At 38.9% G+C, this 16,575-nt stretch overlaps 1 protein-coding gene across 7 annotated transcripts in view; it reads left to right on the top strand.

Annotated features, from left to right (window-relative positions):
• The window catches only part of UVSSA (UV stimulated scaffold protein A), a 91,052-nt gene that overhangs the window by 35,763 nt on the left and 38,714 nt on the right, over nt 1-16,575 (top strand). For all 7 annotated transcript variants that reach the window (XM_075930915.1, XM_075930914.1, XM_075930918.1 and 4 more), the window contains one exon: nt 191-293. In XM_075930915.1, coding sequence (XP_075787030.1) covers nt 191-293 — 103 coding nt within the window. The remainder of the gene's footprint in view (nt 1-190; nt 294-16,575) is intronic.

Here is a 16,575-nt window from a genome sequence, read left to right as displayed (position 1 = left end):
GGACTGAAGATGGCTTTAGAGCTGAAATGTTAAACAAGGGGTCTAATCTTAGATTGTGATTAAATACATAATTAGGGAAATACTTTTGGCTCAGAAGAGCCTCAGTAGTGGGCTGTCTTACTGTCAGCTAATATTTTCAATATGTAGCAGAGAAAATAGTCTCATTTTCTGAATTTTTTTTTTTCTGGAGATGAAAGTCTCTGATAATGAAGAAGATGAAGATGAATTTGTGGAGGTCCCTGAGAAGGAAGGTTATGAACCCCACATTCCGGACCACCTGCGTAAGGAATATGGTGAGTTTGCCCAGCTGTGAAAAGCTTTATCCCTGCATGTTACTGCTGCAGTAAAGTAAATAAACAGCCATTATGAAGTAATAAAGTGATCAGTGGTGTGGGTAATCTCTCTGACTGCTGTGAGGAAGTCATTACATAGATAGGGGAGCAGCGATTGGCTCTAGATAAACAAATACTTTCTAGTAGAAGAAGCAACTGGGACCAGGAGTTTTTCACTCAACCATTTTTCCACTATACTTTAGAGACAGAAGCCGGTCTGTGCATGTGTGCTAAAGAGGGATATTTATTCAGAATTGGGTGGTAGAAGAGTATAACTGTAAACAGCCATTGCTAAGAATTACTGAGGATAGTTTGCTGAAGCAGGATAGGACTTTGTGCTGCTCACTGCACTAATAGCAGGTACACAGCCATTTAACCCCTCCTTTCCCCATTGAGGACAGTTAAATGTTGCCCACAACCTAGCTTCTCTCTCCAATGTGAGTGTCAGTGTAATAAAAGGTTAAGTGAAGCTCAACCTCTCAGTGCTTTGTTGTAGTTCCATTAAGAAAATCCTAGATGACAGACAAAATAAAATCTTGGTTTTGTCTCTTTCATTTAAATTTATTATCCCTCTTCCCCAAACACATTCTAGAGCTTTTTGAAATCAGTGAATACGTGTAAAGTGTATCTATAAAGTTGACAGGTGAGTTACTGGAAAAAGTTGATCTAAAACAATTAAATTCCATTACATTAGTCCTTGTCTTTCCTAGGTAATGCTTAGTAAATGTCTGGAGTTTTACTTCTCTGTAACATTGTGCATTTTAAACCTCGGAAGCTTTTGGTATAGAGCGGAATACTACCATCAGGTAAAAGTTGCAAATCCTTGACAGCATATGAAGTTTTTTTGTTCACGCTACAAATTACTGTTGACTGAGGATGTGTCTAAACTATACCCCTCTGTCGGCAGAGGGATGTAAATTAGGCATATCAAAAGCGCAAATGAAGCAGGGATTTAAATATCCCGTGCTTCATTTGCATAATGGCGGCCGCCACTTTTTTCGAAACAGGGCTTTTCGAAAAAACCTGGCAGTTTAGATGGGGCATTTTCAACAGAAATGCCCCATTTTGAAAGATCCTGTACTCTTCAGGATCTTTCGAAATGGGGTATTTCTGTCAAAAATGCCCCTTCTAAACTGCTGGGTTTTTTCGAAAAGCCCCGTTTAAATCCCTTTTTCATTTGCACTTTCGATGTGTCTAAGTTACATCCCTCTGCTGACAGAGCGATGTAGTTTTAGATACACCCTGACTAAAAATTGTGCTGTTACCCAGAACATGTTATGTGAGTGTAGGATGTTTTTACACTTCTCATGTCATTTTTTTAAATCTATGTGATTTGAGCTATATGGAAGTCAATATGCAGCTTTTTAATATAGAAATCCAGATCTTTTTCTTTTTAGTAACACAGTAAAAGCTTTGATATCCGACCTGTCGGTATATAGGGAGGATACTACTTAGTAAAAAAACTCCAATTAAGAGATATACTTACCAATGGAATACCTATTTTGAAAGAATTAGAATACAATACAATGAATAAAGTATAAAACAGTATTTGGGTACTCATCAGTCCAGTAGTAGTATTGCTCTGAGGAACAGTTAGTTTCTTCAAGCACTTAAGCATATATCTGTAAAGTTTTCTATGCTGTAGGTTATATTATAACATTACATATAACTATGGGCAGTGCATGACATGCACCAAAATCACTAAAACTACAGTGAACATAATTTGATTTCCCCTTGATTCAGTAGGCACATCAGGATATTGCATTGCCTCATGGTCTTTTTTATCAACATCAGTTATCATTGTAGATGTAGAAGGTGTAGGAGATTAGGCTGAATTTGTAATGACCTATGACATACTCTGGAAGCCGCTTTTTTAAAAATAAATCCCTGATATCAGCTTGCTCACTTGTCTTCTGCCTCTTTTGCATAAAAGTAGCATGCAGAATGTGCAATTGCATAACCTCCTGGGCAGTATATTAGTCCCGTTACTAGATTAAAGATTTGAATTAAGAGATATCAGCAGTGCCAGTTTAATAGAGCTTTCTTGTTGGTAAAGTGCTGATAACACCGCTTTTACTGTATTAATATGTGTTCATATATAAATCAAGGAAGTGGCAAGTAGAGTACTCTTGTACTTTTGACTCTCTCTTACCACTTAGATTGACTACAGTGTGTAGAAGGCCAACAGTAAAGTTAGTCTGCTTGTCTGCAGTAGTTAATGAAATCCACTCAAGGAGCCCTCAGAATATCAAGTCATACTAGTTCCTCAAAATCAGGTGATTATTATTATTAATTATTTATATTACAGCAGTGTCCAGAGGCCTCAAACAAGATCACTAGTTCTTTATTGTACTAACAAACATGTATGAAGGTGCAGGCCCTACCTTGGAGAGCTCACAGTCCTAAAACCAGCAGTATATGAAGGTTGGCAAGGGGAAGATAATCAAATATTTTTTTATATCTGTCTATATAACTGAAAACTGCATCTGTTCCACCGAGTTCAAATTTTGTTGGGTTTATATTTTTAATCAAAAAAATTCTAAAAATTAAATCTCCTAGTGATATGGTTCACTTTTTCTGAATCAGAAGGGATATGATCAAAAACAGTATATAGTCACTAAAGGGTCAAGTTAGTATGGTCTAATTTTTTAGAAGTATTTAACCATGGCTGTGTTCAGTGTTGCAACACCTATATCTCATTTTAAAAAGAAATTTAGGCACTTAGAAGAAGCCAAAATCCCATTATCAGTTGATAGGATTTAAACCTTTAAGTGCCTACATCACTTTTGAAAATGAGACATAGGCTGCCAAATCAGTTAGGTGTTACAATTCTGAGCACATCAGCACCTAAATACCATTAGAATCTGTGCCTAAAAGAGTAAATCATGTGCATAATAAATCTCTCTGATCTTGGGAGATTCAACCGTTTTAAAGGGTTAAATATTTAACTAAATATAGATGTTTGTTTTTTCAAGAGACAAAGTCAAAATTGTTCTTGGTGAACTCTATTAAAAGCAATTGAATTATCCCAACTTTATACAGCTGAAGTGTTCTTTTGCTAGCTTTTTTAAAATTAATGTGAAATGCTTTGCATATAGGAAATAATGGAATTTTATATCTCAGTTCAAAAGTCGTTAAATGTCTGGAGTCTCTGAACTACAGTATATTACACTTTCAGTTTTAAATACACCCTTGCTGTTCTTTAAAGTCTGAGTAATGTAAAGGTTCCCCCACCCTTTGCACCTGAATAAATGATGAAAGTTGAACAGCTCCTCAAATTAACATTTTATGTTATGTAATAAAATAAAGATGCAGTACACAAACACTGAAATTTATAAAACGGTAATCTAAATGTCACATATCAGAAAGTCAGTCCGTTCTCTTTCATTTCTCTTTTGGGGAAAATGAAAGTCTTTATCAGTAAAATAGTGATAGAAATGTAGCCGTGTTAGTCTGGGGTAGCTGAAGCAAAATGCAGGACAATGTAGCACTTTAAAGACTAACAAGATGGTTTATTAGATCATGAACTTTCGTGGGCCAGACCCACTTCCTCATATCAAATAGTGGAAGAAAATAGTCACAACCATATATACCAAAGGATACAATTAAAAAAAATTTTAATTACAATTTTTTTTAATTGTATCCTTTGGTGTATATATGGTTGTGACTATTTTCTTCCACTATTTGATCTGAGGAAGTGGGTCTGGCCCACGAAAGCTCATCATCTAATAAACCATCTTGTTAGTCTTTAAAGTGCTACATTGTCCTGCCTTTTGCTTTACCAGTAAATTCAGTAAATTCAAATACTGTTTTTTATTACAAATGTATATGTTGTTGTTGTACTGAAATGTAAAAAGTTTGTGCCAAGGAAAAAAATACTTTGGAAAGAGTATAAAAATATAAATGTTGCAACCCCCAAAAGTTTCAATAATATTTAATGGGCCAGACAAAGCACTGTATTTTATTATGGAACCATAGGATTGGGGGGAGAAACGAACAAGTCAATTTGAATCGCCATTTGAAAGATGAAATGTAAATTTGTTAAAAGAATTTAGATGATTAGGTAACTGAAGTGTGAAGATATAACCCATTAGGGGTGTCATGCCAAATTAGCATTACCAGACTTTTAACGACCTCCCATTTGTACAATCCCTATTTACACTTGCACCTGATGTCTGTCGTGGGACAAGGTGCCAGCCATTTTATAGTATATCAGAGTCATTCTAAAGGTACTATTATTAAAAGAAAGATGTCAGATACTTATATAATAGGACACCTGAGATTGTGTTCATCTAGAAAAGGCACACAAGATCAAATGAACAGGAATCAATACAGACAATACAAGTATAAATTTATTATAATAGGCTTTGATTGGGGCTATTGATTAATTGCAGTTAACTCATGGGATTAACTAAAAATATTTGCAATTAAAAAACTAATCATGATTTAATCGTACAGTTAAACAATAGAATACAAATTGAAATGTATTAAATATTTTTGGATGTCTTTCTACATTTTCAACTATATTGATTTCAGTTACAACAGAGAATATGAAGTATACACTGCTTACTTATAATATTTTATTGCAAATATTTGCAATATAAAAAGATAAAGAAAAGAACTAGTATTTTTCAATTAATCTCGTACAAGTACTATAATACAATCTCTTTATTGTGAAAGCAGCTTACAAATGTGTATATATATTTTTGTTACATAACTGTACTCAAAAACAAACCAATGTAAAACTTTAGTCTACAAGTCCACTCAGTCCAATCATTCAGAAAAACAAGTTTGTTTACTTTATGGGAAATAATGCTGCCCATTTCTTATTTACAATGTCATCAGAAAGTGAGAAGAGGTGTTGACATGGAATGTTTGTAGCCTGCATTGTAAGATATATATATATATATATATATACATGCCTGATATGCTAAAAATTCATATGCCCCTTCACACTTTGGTCATGCTGCATGCTGGTGCTTCATTTAAATTTCTCTCCTGCTCTGTTTTTCCTGCCTTCTGTTATACATTTCATGTTATAGTAATCTCGGATGATGACTCAACATGTTTATTTTAAGAACATTTTCACTGCAGATCTGACAATGCAAAAAAGGTAATGATGTAAGATTTCTAAAGATAGCTACAGCATTTGACCCCAGGTTCAAGGATCTGAAGTGCCTTCCAAAATTTGAGAGGAATGAGGTGTTGAGTGTGCTTTCAGAAGTCTTTAAAGAGCAAATCCTCTGATATGGATACTAAAGAACATGAGGCACAAAAAAAAAAATCAACCTCCTGCTGACTCAGAGATGATGAAAATGCGTGTGGTGGTACATACTGCATTGGATTTTTACCAAACAGATGTCCTCTGGAATAATGGTTGAAGCATGAAGGGACATACGAATCTTTAGTTCATCTGGCATGTAAATATCTTGTGATTCCAGCTGCAACAGTACCATCCAAATACCCATTCTCACTTTTAGGTAAATAGTATGAACAAGAAGTGGATAGCATTATTTCCTGCAAATGTTAGCAAACTTGTTTGAGCAATTGACTGAACAAGAAATAGGTCTGAGTGGATTTTTAGGCTCTAAAGTTTTACACTGTTTTCTGTTTGAATGCAGTTATTTTTTGTACATAATTCAGTGTTTGTAAGTTAACTTTCATGATAAGATTGCACTACAGTACTTATTAGGTGAATTAGCAAAAGAAAATTATATTTTCGCTTTTTACAGTGTAAATATTTGTAACCAAACTAAATGTAAAGTGAGCACTATATACTTTTTCTGTGTTGTAGTTGATATCAAAGGTATTTGAAAATGTAGAAAACACCCATAATATTTAAATAAATGGTATTCTATTATTAACAATGCAAGTAATCACTATTAATTTGTTAAATCACTTGACAGCCTTAGTTTTAATACTTTGCATAGAAAATACTATTACTGCTTTTGACTTATATTTTTTCTTCCCTGAATGTAATACTGCTGGAGTGCTGCTAATAAAGTAAAAGTTGGGGCTTTACTGATTTAAAGCAATTCTGGTCTTCTGTATTGCATAATGTGATGTTTCTGGGACAGACTAAGGCCATGTCTACAGTACAAAATTACATTGATCTGAATTACATCAGCGTACAATCACTGCATTTATTAAATCACTTGCATGTATGCACAATTTGGTTCCTTGTGTCAGTGGTGCACGTCCTTACCAGAAGGGCGTGTATCGATGCAGAGTGCAATACAGGTAGTAATCTCACTGCATAACTTGCCACCTTAGACTCATAGGTTTGGAAGAGACTCACGAGATTGTCGAGTTAAACCCCCTGCTAAAAGCGGAACTAATCCCAAATAAATAGTCCCAGTCAGGCTTTATTAATCTGGGACTTAAAAATCTCTATAGATGGATATTCCACTGCCTCCCTAATAATCAAGTCCAGTGCTTCACCACCTTCCTAGTGAAATAGTTTTTCCTAATATCCAATCTATACCTCCTCCACTGCAACTTGAGACCATTGTTCCTCATTCTGTCATCTGTCACTGCTTGAGAATAGCCTCTCTCCATCCTATTTGGAATCCCCCTTCAGGTGGTTAAAGGCTGCTATCAAATCCCCCCTGATCCTTCTCTTCTGTAGACTAAATAAGCCCAAATCTCTCAGCCTCTCCTCATAAGTCATGTGCTTCAGCCCCCTAATCATTGGAGAGGATCCCTCGACTGGACTCTCTCCAGTGCATTCTCATCCTTTCTATAATGGAAACCCCCAGAATGGGATGCCATATTCCAGATCTGGCCTCACCAGTGCTGAATAAAGGGAAATAATCATTTTCCTGGATCTGCTTGCAATGCTTCTATTAATGTACCCCAATATGCCATAGCCGCCTTGGTTACAAGGGTACATTATTAATTCATATCCAGCTTCTCATTCACTGTAATCTCAGGTCCTTTTCTGCCAAGCTGCTGCTTAGCCAGTCAGTCCCCAGCCTGTAACAGTGCTTGGGATTCTTCCTTCTCAAGTGCAGGACTCTGCACTTGTCCTTGTTGAACCTCATCAGTTTTCTTTTGGCCCAATCCTCTAATTTGTCTAGATTACTTTGGAACCTATCTTTACTCTTCTGCATATCTCTCTATCTATCTTGGTATCTTCCACAAACTTGCTGCGGGTGCAATCTGTCCCTTCATCCAAATCATTAATAAAGGTGTTGAATAAAAACTGTCCCAAAGCAGTCCTTGGGGCACTTGGCTTGATACTGACAGTCAACCAAACATCAAGCTTTTTGATCATTACCCATGGAGCCTATCTAGCCAGCTTTCTGTCCACTTTCTAGACCATTTATCCAGTCCATACTTCTTTAACTTGCTGACAGAAAAACTATAGGAGACCGTATCAAAAGCTTTGCTAAAGTCAAGGTATATCACATTCATTGCCTTCCCCATATCCATAGCCAGTTAGCCTATCATAAAAGTCAATCAGGTTGGTCAGGCACGAATTGATCTTGGTGAATCCATGTTGACTATTCCTGATCACTTTCCTCTCTCCCCACTTTCTAGCACAGAGTCTTTCGTGAAGTTCTTTCAGTGCTTGATAGGGCCAAAGCTAGTGACTGGGAGCATGGGGTCAACTTTCATAGTTCAGTTTCTCCATTCAATAATTTCATCATCAGCCCAAAATATTTTGAGCTTTTTTTCAAAATCCCATACACTTTCCTTTGATTTGTCCTTTTCATATTTGTTCATTTTTTTAATTGTATCCTTTGGTATATATGGTTGTGACTACTTTCTTCCACTATTTTATCTGAGGAAGTGGGTCTGGCCCACGAAAGCTCATCATCTAATAAACCATCTTGTTAGTCTTTAAAGTGCTACATTGTCCTGCATTTTGCTCCATACACTTTCGTGACTCTCCTTGCTGTCTGCCATCTCTGACAGAAGCATAGAGCCTACAGAACTCTGCACTATTGTCATGAGCATTGCAAGCACAGAGCACCTGACCCTCCAGTATATGCAGACAAGGAGGAAGCCACGTTGAAGAAGACAATTCTGTGGAGGCTAGATTGATAAGAGACATAGGAAAAAAAAACAATTCAAGATTGTTGGCAGCACCTACGGAATATCTGCAGTAGCGGTTGTGGGCCCAAGAGAGAAGCATAGTCTTGTGGGCTCTCACACTGTCAAGTAAGTTTGGGATGATTAGCAGTGGATGCAGAATTTTCAGATACGTAAGGCCACATTCGTGGGTCTGCAAGATGAACTTGCCCCAGACCTCAATCACAGGTGCAGCAAAATAAGAAATGCACTGACTGTGGAGAAGAGAGGCACTTGTGCCTCCAGATTGCTACCAGTCAGTTGGGAATTATTTTGAAGTCAGGAAATCCACTGCAGTAGCCATTGCCATGCAAGTGAGCCGGGCCATTAATTGCCTTCTGCATTATAGGACTGTGAAATTGGGCAATGTGCAAGACATAATGCAGGGGTAGGGAATCTTTTGAGTCACGGGCCACTGACTCTCAGAAAAATCAGTTGGGGGCACACAAGTAAGAAGGGGGAAAAGCCATACCCTCATTGACATGGCCCCTGACTGTGAAGGAGAAAGACACTCCCCATATTCTCCTTGCATACCAGAACGTGGGGAAGGGGGAGACCCAGTTTAGTAGATTTTGGGTGCTCCAGCCCCATGGTGGAGTAGAGGAAGGCTGGAATACCAGTGCAGTCTCCCCAGTGCTGGTGGGAATCATGAGGCTTGGGAACCGGATCTAGGCAATCGGGAGGGCTACAGCTGGCCCTGGCCCTGAGGTTCCCCACCCCTGACGTAGTGAATGATTTTGCAGCAACGGCATGATAGGCGTGCATAGACCTGTTTTAGCATCAGAGCATTTTTTGCCAGAGTACATCAACAGAGAGAATGCTTTTCTATGGTTCTGCAAGTGCTTTTGAATCACTATGAACACTTTGCAGACATCAGTGTGGGCTGGCTAGGGAAGGTGCATGCCACATTCATCTTTAAGAATATCTCACCAGTAAAGTGTAATTGCTGTTTAGTGTTTAAGTTCAGTCTTCCCAATGCATTGAATTGTAAGAAGAGTTTCACACCAGGCAGAAAGGACTCCAGGGTCCATCCAGATTTAAAAAGTGGAAACTTCCTGTTACAATATTTCATTAAAAATCCTTTTCACTTCACAGAGTGAATATGAACAAGTAATGGTTGGTTGCATTTGTAAATACTAAATAATTTAATAACAAAAACTCATACAATTTTCTGAAGACGTTGTCTGAAATGTATTTGCAGTTTTGCATGTGTGGTGGGCCCTAATCTCTGCATAAAGTTAAATGTATTTTTGCAAGTGCAACTTGTATGCATAGTTTTTCTGAAAATCTGGCCCTTTTGCTTGTGCCTACCAAGACAGTTGATGGGTACAGTAATAAAAAACAACTGTGACAATATAATGGAACTGCCAGTCATTCCAGGCAAAAATTGGAAATGAATAAAAAAATAGGCAAAAATACATTTATAATTTACCGATGCACTTAGTTTATTTTATATAATTTGTAATAGCAAGCTGTCTTAACAGTTTTTAAAAATGTTGTAATCAATAATCATGAAAGGGAATAGATATATAGTCTGGAAGACGGATGTCCATTATCCATACATCAGGAACAACATGTTTGGTGATAAAACAAGCTTCACCACACTATCCGGACAATGTGGTTGTAAAGAGGTGTAAAGGTAGTTCAGTCTTCCTAGTCATTTAGTTCTTCATTGCTCAGCTGAAACCACCAAAGTCACTTACCAACACTGGAGAAGTTAAGAGGTGGAAAAAACAGTACAGGCTAATATGGCTTGTTAGGGCTGTTCCCAAGGTGAGAGCCTGCAAAAGAGCTTCAAAACTTTGCCTCTTACAGGCACTGGTTACCAAAACTTCCGAGAGTCACAAATTCCCTGGCTCTGAGAAATAAGCAAACAAGCTGCCACCATCAAGTGATTTTTTTTTAATCCCTAAATCCAGGGGTGAACACTTGAAACCACCCACAGGGGTAACCCAAGCTCTTTTGCCCCAAAAGAGCTTGAAAAAAGAAGAGCGAAACAAGCTGCAGTCTCTAGTAGTTGACCCATTAGTCTGAGGTATGCACATATACATAGACTGACAGACATTCCAGAGCACCTTCTAGGACACAAGAATCAAATCATCATCAAAAAAAGTGATTTTTATTACTAAACAAAAGATAAACTTGAGGAAGCATACTTGGTTGCTAGATGTTACAGAGCAACTAAGGAAAACAAATTAAAACACAGAAAAGTCTCTGGGCACAATGCTAGATAGTAATTTGGGAGGGGAGGCATAAATTCACACGGAGTAGTTCAAACCACAAAATAAATAGAAAATACCCTGAACACTACTAGATTCACTTTTCCCCCCTTTTGCTTACCTCTAATCTCCTCTTTGTTCAGTCAATTCCCATGCTCCGAATTCCTTGGAGGCATGGTAGTCTTGCCTGGGTTTAAATCATTCTGTGTGTCTCAATTCCTGGTTTATCTCTCCCACACAAGAAAACAGGCAAGAAATCTATATCCAATTCAAATTTCATCCCCCTCTCTCGATTGGCCAAGGGGGTAGGGAGAACCAACACCTTTGCTAGTTACCTGAGTTTAATCCCTTAGTCACCAGGTGGTGGTCAGCACTCCTTCTGTCCATTTCAGCCTTACTAGTGGTTTTTATCTTGTCTAGTTTTTAAACATTTGCTTCCCTTGTGGGACTATATCATTGCCATTTGTCAGTATTTCAAAAAATAATGAAATTGAATCAGTAAATAATTCATTGTGTTGCATGCTATCCCACAATGGCATCAGTGCTAGGCTTTCCTTTTAATACCTGAGTGGTAGTATGATCATAATCAACATTGTTTTGATCAAAACTAAAGGTTGTGAATACATAGGTCAGTCGGGTGATAAAATGGGGAAGAATTTTCTGAGTATTTGCAGAGGGAAATGAGTCTGTTTATGCTGACTATCTGGTCATTCAGTAACTTTGAAGAGCCAAAAATGATCCCAAGACTGCTGAACAGATTAAATATATGGAAGAACATGCCCTTGATAGTATGGAATTTTATAGTGAAAACAAAATCCTTCATGCTCTTTTCTTTTCCCACAAGCATCACCTCAGGCTTTCCTAGGTTCAGTTTTAACTAAAGGCTGATTTTGGCTAGACAATAAGATACTTGGGCTGTGCTGCTTGCTTATGACATAAGGGAGATGTAGAGCTGGATCTTGTCTGCATAATTCTAGCACTAAAAGCATTCTTTACTCAGTTTGTGTAGTTGGCTTTCCTTAATGGTCTCAGTGAATTAATCCTTGGCAGGGGAGCGGATAGTCTTTCTGGGCAGCAAGTTGGGAGAGGGCAGGTCCATGCTCCTGGAAGGGCCTGGGCAGGCAGCACTCTATGCCACCTGGACTGCAGTATGTCCTCTGCCCCCCAGACCTTAGAGTTGCCCAGAGCACACTGCACAGGATTCTGGCAGTGATTTAAAGGGCCCAGGGCTCTGAGCGCTGCTGCTGCTGCAGTAGGTGCTTTTGAATCACCACGCCCCTTTGTCTCCTTCTGTCAGCAGGCCTGATCCTTGGACACTTCTTTGTCTTTGGGGATTCGGCTTTAAACATAGTTTCATCTTTGAGGCAGGGATTGTCCACATTTTGTTTGAAATTTCTAATTTTGCATATACAGTAAACTTATTTTAGCAAAAATAAATGCACACTATCACCTTTGCTTGCTTATCTTCCTTTGTAGATGGCTGAAATTGCTTGTTTAAGTTCATCAGCTTTGTCCACATCTTTACAATTTTAGAGAAAAAGTACAGTAGCTGTGAATCAGTTGAGATCCGATGGACTGCACCTGGTGTAGGTTTTCTACCCAGCCCATACACATACTAGATTAGATGTGCACTTTTTTTTCTTTAAACTTCTGTAACAGAACCCCACATCTAGTGGTGAATTTTGTTAGATAAGACCTAGTGTTAGGGAAGTAGGATAAGAAAACTCTGTCTCTAGTTTTTCAGGCTCAGATTCAGGAATGCACATTAGCTCCTTTCCAATAAGGATGCTTTCCTGAATCAGGGCCCCAGTCATTAAAGGATTGTATATTCTCCATGTAACTCCATAGGTTTGTTAAGCTGAGGTAATAGCTCTAGCATGTTGTGGATATTACTTTTAATTCTTGAAATCTGGACTTCATAAATTCTAATTCTTATTTTTCCACACTTGAGTATAGCTGCATTACAGAACTCAATAACCTCCTTCCCAGGCTCATTTATCTTGCTCAGTATACTTCAGGGGCTGCAGAGGAGAGGTCTTAGTTCCCCTCAAGTACTGTGCAGTCATTCTTCAGAAACTTGGGGAAGAGCAAAGTAAACAGAGAAGCATTAGCATGCATAATCCCTTTCTCAGAAATTAAACTCAGAACCAAAGGTATGATAGAGCACAGCATTGGCATTAGTCCAAGCAGTCCATTAAGTTACATGGAGAGGTTAGGTGCAAAGTTATTGACTTTTCTCTATGGGGGGGGGGGAAACAGTTAATGAAAAGGAAGTAAGAGAAAGCATTACCCCCTGCTAGCCATACTCTGCAGAATTTAGGAACCTGTTTCCCTTATCAGAAGACAACAGTATTAGAACACAATACATTATCTTTGTTCAAAACATATACAGGCAGTCCCCGGGTTACGTACAAGATAGGGACTGTAGGTTTGTTCTTAAGTTGAATCTGTATGTAAGTCGGAACTGGCATCCAGATTCAGCCGCTGAATCTGGACACCAGTTCTGACTTACATACAGATTCAACTTAAGAACCCCAGGCGTCCCCAAGTCAGCTGCTGCTGAAACTGATCAGCAGCTGATTCCAGGAAGCCTGGGGCAGAGCAACTCTGCCTCGGGCTTCCTGTAGTCAGCCGCTGGTCAGTTTCAGCAGCGGCTAACTTGGGGACGCCTGGGGTAGAGCAGCTCGGGTGCTGCTGGGTTGGTCCAGTAGCGCGGCCGCTCCTCGGCGCTACTGGACCAACCCAGCAGCACCCCAGCTGCTCTGCCCCAGGTGTCCTGATTCAGCCACTGCTGAAACTGATCAGCAGCGGCTGAATCAGGACTCCTGGGGCTGAGCAGCTGGGGTGCTGCCGGGTTGGTCCAGTAGCGCCAAGGAGCGGTGCTGCGGGACCAACCGGCAGTGCCCCACCTGCTCTACCACAGGCCCCGGGCTTTGCTCCACATCTCCCTGGTCTGCTGGGGGGGGGGGGTACTAGCTGCGTCCCCCCCCAGCAGACCAGGGAGACGCGGAGCAAAGCGGCGGAGGACCCGGGCCGGACCGTGGTGCTTCCAGATCAGCGCCGCGGTCCGGCCCGGGTCCTCCGCAGCTTTGCTCAGCGTCTCCCTGGTCTGCAGACCAGGGCGACGCTGAGCAAAGCGGTGGAGGACCCGGGGCCAGACCCGCGGCGCTTCCAGATCAGCTGGAAGCGCTGCGGGTCCGGCCCGGGTCCTGCGCGGCTTTGCTCAGCATCTCCCTGGTCTGCTGAGCAAAGCCGCGCAGGACCTGGCCCGACCCGTGGCTGCGGGTCTGGCCCCGGGTCCTCCGCCGCTTTGCTCCCCGTCTCCCTGGTCTGCTGGCTCCCGCAGCAGACCAGGGAGACGGGGAGCAGCTTTTCTCGCCCCGGCGGAGGCGGGCGGCGGGACCAGGCGTCCCGCCGCTTGAGTCCTCCGGGGCAAGAAAATCCCCGTTCGTGACTGCGGATCCGACATAAGTCGGATCCGCGTAACTCGGGGACTACCTGTAGTGCCTCTTTCTTAAACAAGCATTTTTTCTTTATATTTCCTTTAAATTTTTTTTTGTCAAAATAAGATTAAGGTTGCTATTTAAAAAAATTCAAAATTATGAAAATTAACAATTAAGTAAATAGTTAAATGAACATAATTGAACGAACACTGCCCTTAATAAATGGTTTATCAGAAATCTGCCTAGAAATGATGATGTTCAAAATGAAATTGTAACTTTGATTCACAAAAAAAAAAAAAAATTAAAACAGTTTTTCCTCAGGGCGTGCAGCTATTAGAAATATTAGTTATTAATTTAAAAATAAAATTGCTATATTACATTAACATGTTAAAATTATATTCAGACAAAAATATCATTTTATAGCAACCCATACAGAAAAATTCTCTATTTTGTCATCATAAAATATACCTAAGTATTGAATATAAAATTAGCATTGCACATTTTATAGGAAAACACATGATTAAAATATTACAGTTGTTTATCTTTCTCATACATACAAAGGAATAGATTATGACCATACTTCTGTGTATGGGCCTTTCCTTAAGTTGGTGACTTCATTCATCTCCCTGTGAAGTTTATAGATGTCGAAGGTGCTGAATACTCTGCACAACACAATCATCGTCTTGTAGGTTTCTCAACAGGATTAATTTTACAAGGGGACTGCTTACATGCACAATAATAGGATAGCAGATTTGTCACAGAGCAGTCGTGGTAAATTTAGTAAAAGTTGCAGGTTCAGGGGAATATATCGTGTAAAGTCACTGGATTGCTCTAGTCCTAAACTAGATTAAAAATTGGGCAGATAAGGTTATAATGAGAGTTAAGGTTATAATTGTTAGCATATCTATAATTGTTTTGTCAAACCACATAGGATGTGTAGGGTAATTTAATTTCTGTAGGTAATGACCTTAACTATTAATTACCTTTTTATAGCTTAGGATTTTAAATGTGCAGTTATAGTAACTTGAATGAAAAGGTGTTAGTGAACATGTGTGCATTATAGGAGGAATTGGGAGTGACCTTTCTGTTTAGGTTGCCTAACACTTTCCATTCTAAAAGATTCTTGCGATCTTTTTTCAAGAAGCTCTGTATTTACAGTACCATTTTCCAAGTAATGCATTGTTTTTATCATGCATCTAACTATCTCACTTGGACTAAGTCAAAACATATACATTTGCTAGAATTATATCTAACTTTTCAAAACTCCTCGCAACTTCAAACAGCTGCTTTGGGAGGTGGAGAGGTTGATGGTTTGGTTTTGTTGATATTTCATACACCTACATTAGCAGAAATGGGTGCAATGAGAAACGAAAGATTCTGAGCTTCCCAACTCAATGTACAATAGTACAATACTTGCTTCTAGCCCTGGAAGGCTCCAGCATATTATACTGGCAAACTGTTTTAGATATTTAAATGTTTTTTTCAGTCATTTTAAAATATAAAGCCATTTAGTTTTTTGGTTACATCAGAGGTCTGTATTGCTGAAGTCATGTTATCAAGGGAGCTGGCTGTTAGAAGTGGAAGGATAGGAGACATGATCCCAGTAAAGTGTTTTAAAATAAACTCTAAAATACTTGTAAAATGAATTTCTGAAGAATACATGATGCCATGTGATAAAAGATTGTAGCACCTGTTGGAAATCATATGCATAATTCACCCAAAGTTTCCTCCCTCCTGAGTAATGGAACCCTCACATATCATGAAATCTTTTAAATACATTATCATATGATTATTTGTTTATCCACATTATGTATGGAAATACATACATATTATACGTTGGATTCTGAACCACCAAGGACAATGAAAGCTTTGTTCTTTGTTTCTGCAGGCACTGTGTGAGAGTACTTCTATGTATACGTATAAAATATGCTTTGCAAAATTCTGTTCACTCAGCTTACTGTATTTTGTGAATAAAAATATCTTTAGGTTCTTCATGAACATGATGGAAAAGGGCAAGTGGGTAAATACTATACACAGCCTGGTAAATTTTCATGAGAGTTTTGCTAGTGTGCGTGTGTTAATATAAATTACATATACTTGATTTGGATAGGATTCTATAAAACGTGAAATAGAAATTAAATATTACATTGCTCCAGGAAAGTTGCAGCCCATAATACTTGTTTATATTCTGTCTCCGTTTTTTCAATTAAATGTAGGTGAATCTGAAGTAGTTAGATTTAGTCTAAAGCCACACAGCTGAAGAAACCTGTGCTCTTTCTTTCTCATTTCTTTCTCTGAATTTTGTCTGAGGGGCTTTTATCTCCTCCTAATCCCACCATTTCTGTCAGGACATAATCTCTTTCTCAAATTTACATTTTAATTACAAGGCCAGCTGAACTAGCTAAAATCAATAATGTCAGCATTCAGCTGCCTAACTTTCAGTTGAAACCCCAGCCTCTCTATTTCCTACTATCGATTTATCTCTTGAACACAGTCTACTTTATT

This window comes from Pelodiscus sinensis, chromosome 5 (assembly GCF_049634645.1).
Source record: "Pelodiscus sinensis isolate JC-2024 chromosome 5, ASM4963464v1, whole genome shotgun sequence".
Lineage (NCBI taxonomy): Eukaryota > Metazoa > Chordata > Testudines > Trionychidae > Pelodiscus > Pelodiscus sinensis.
The sequence above is the reverse complement of the archived record's forward strand: the minus strand, read 5'-3'. Positions and strand labels throughout refer to the sequence as shown.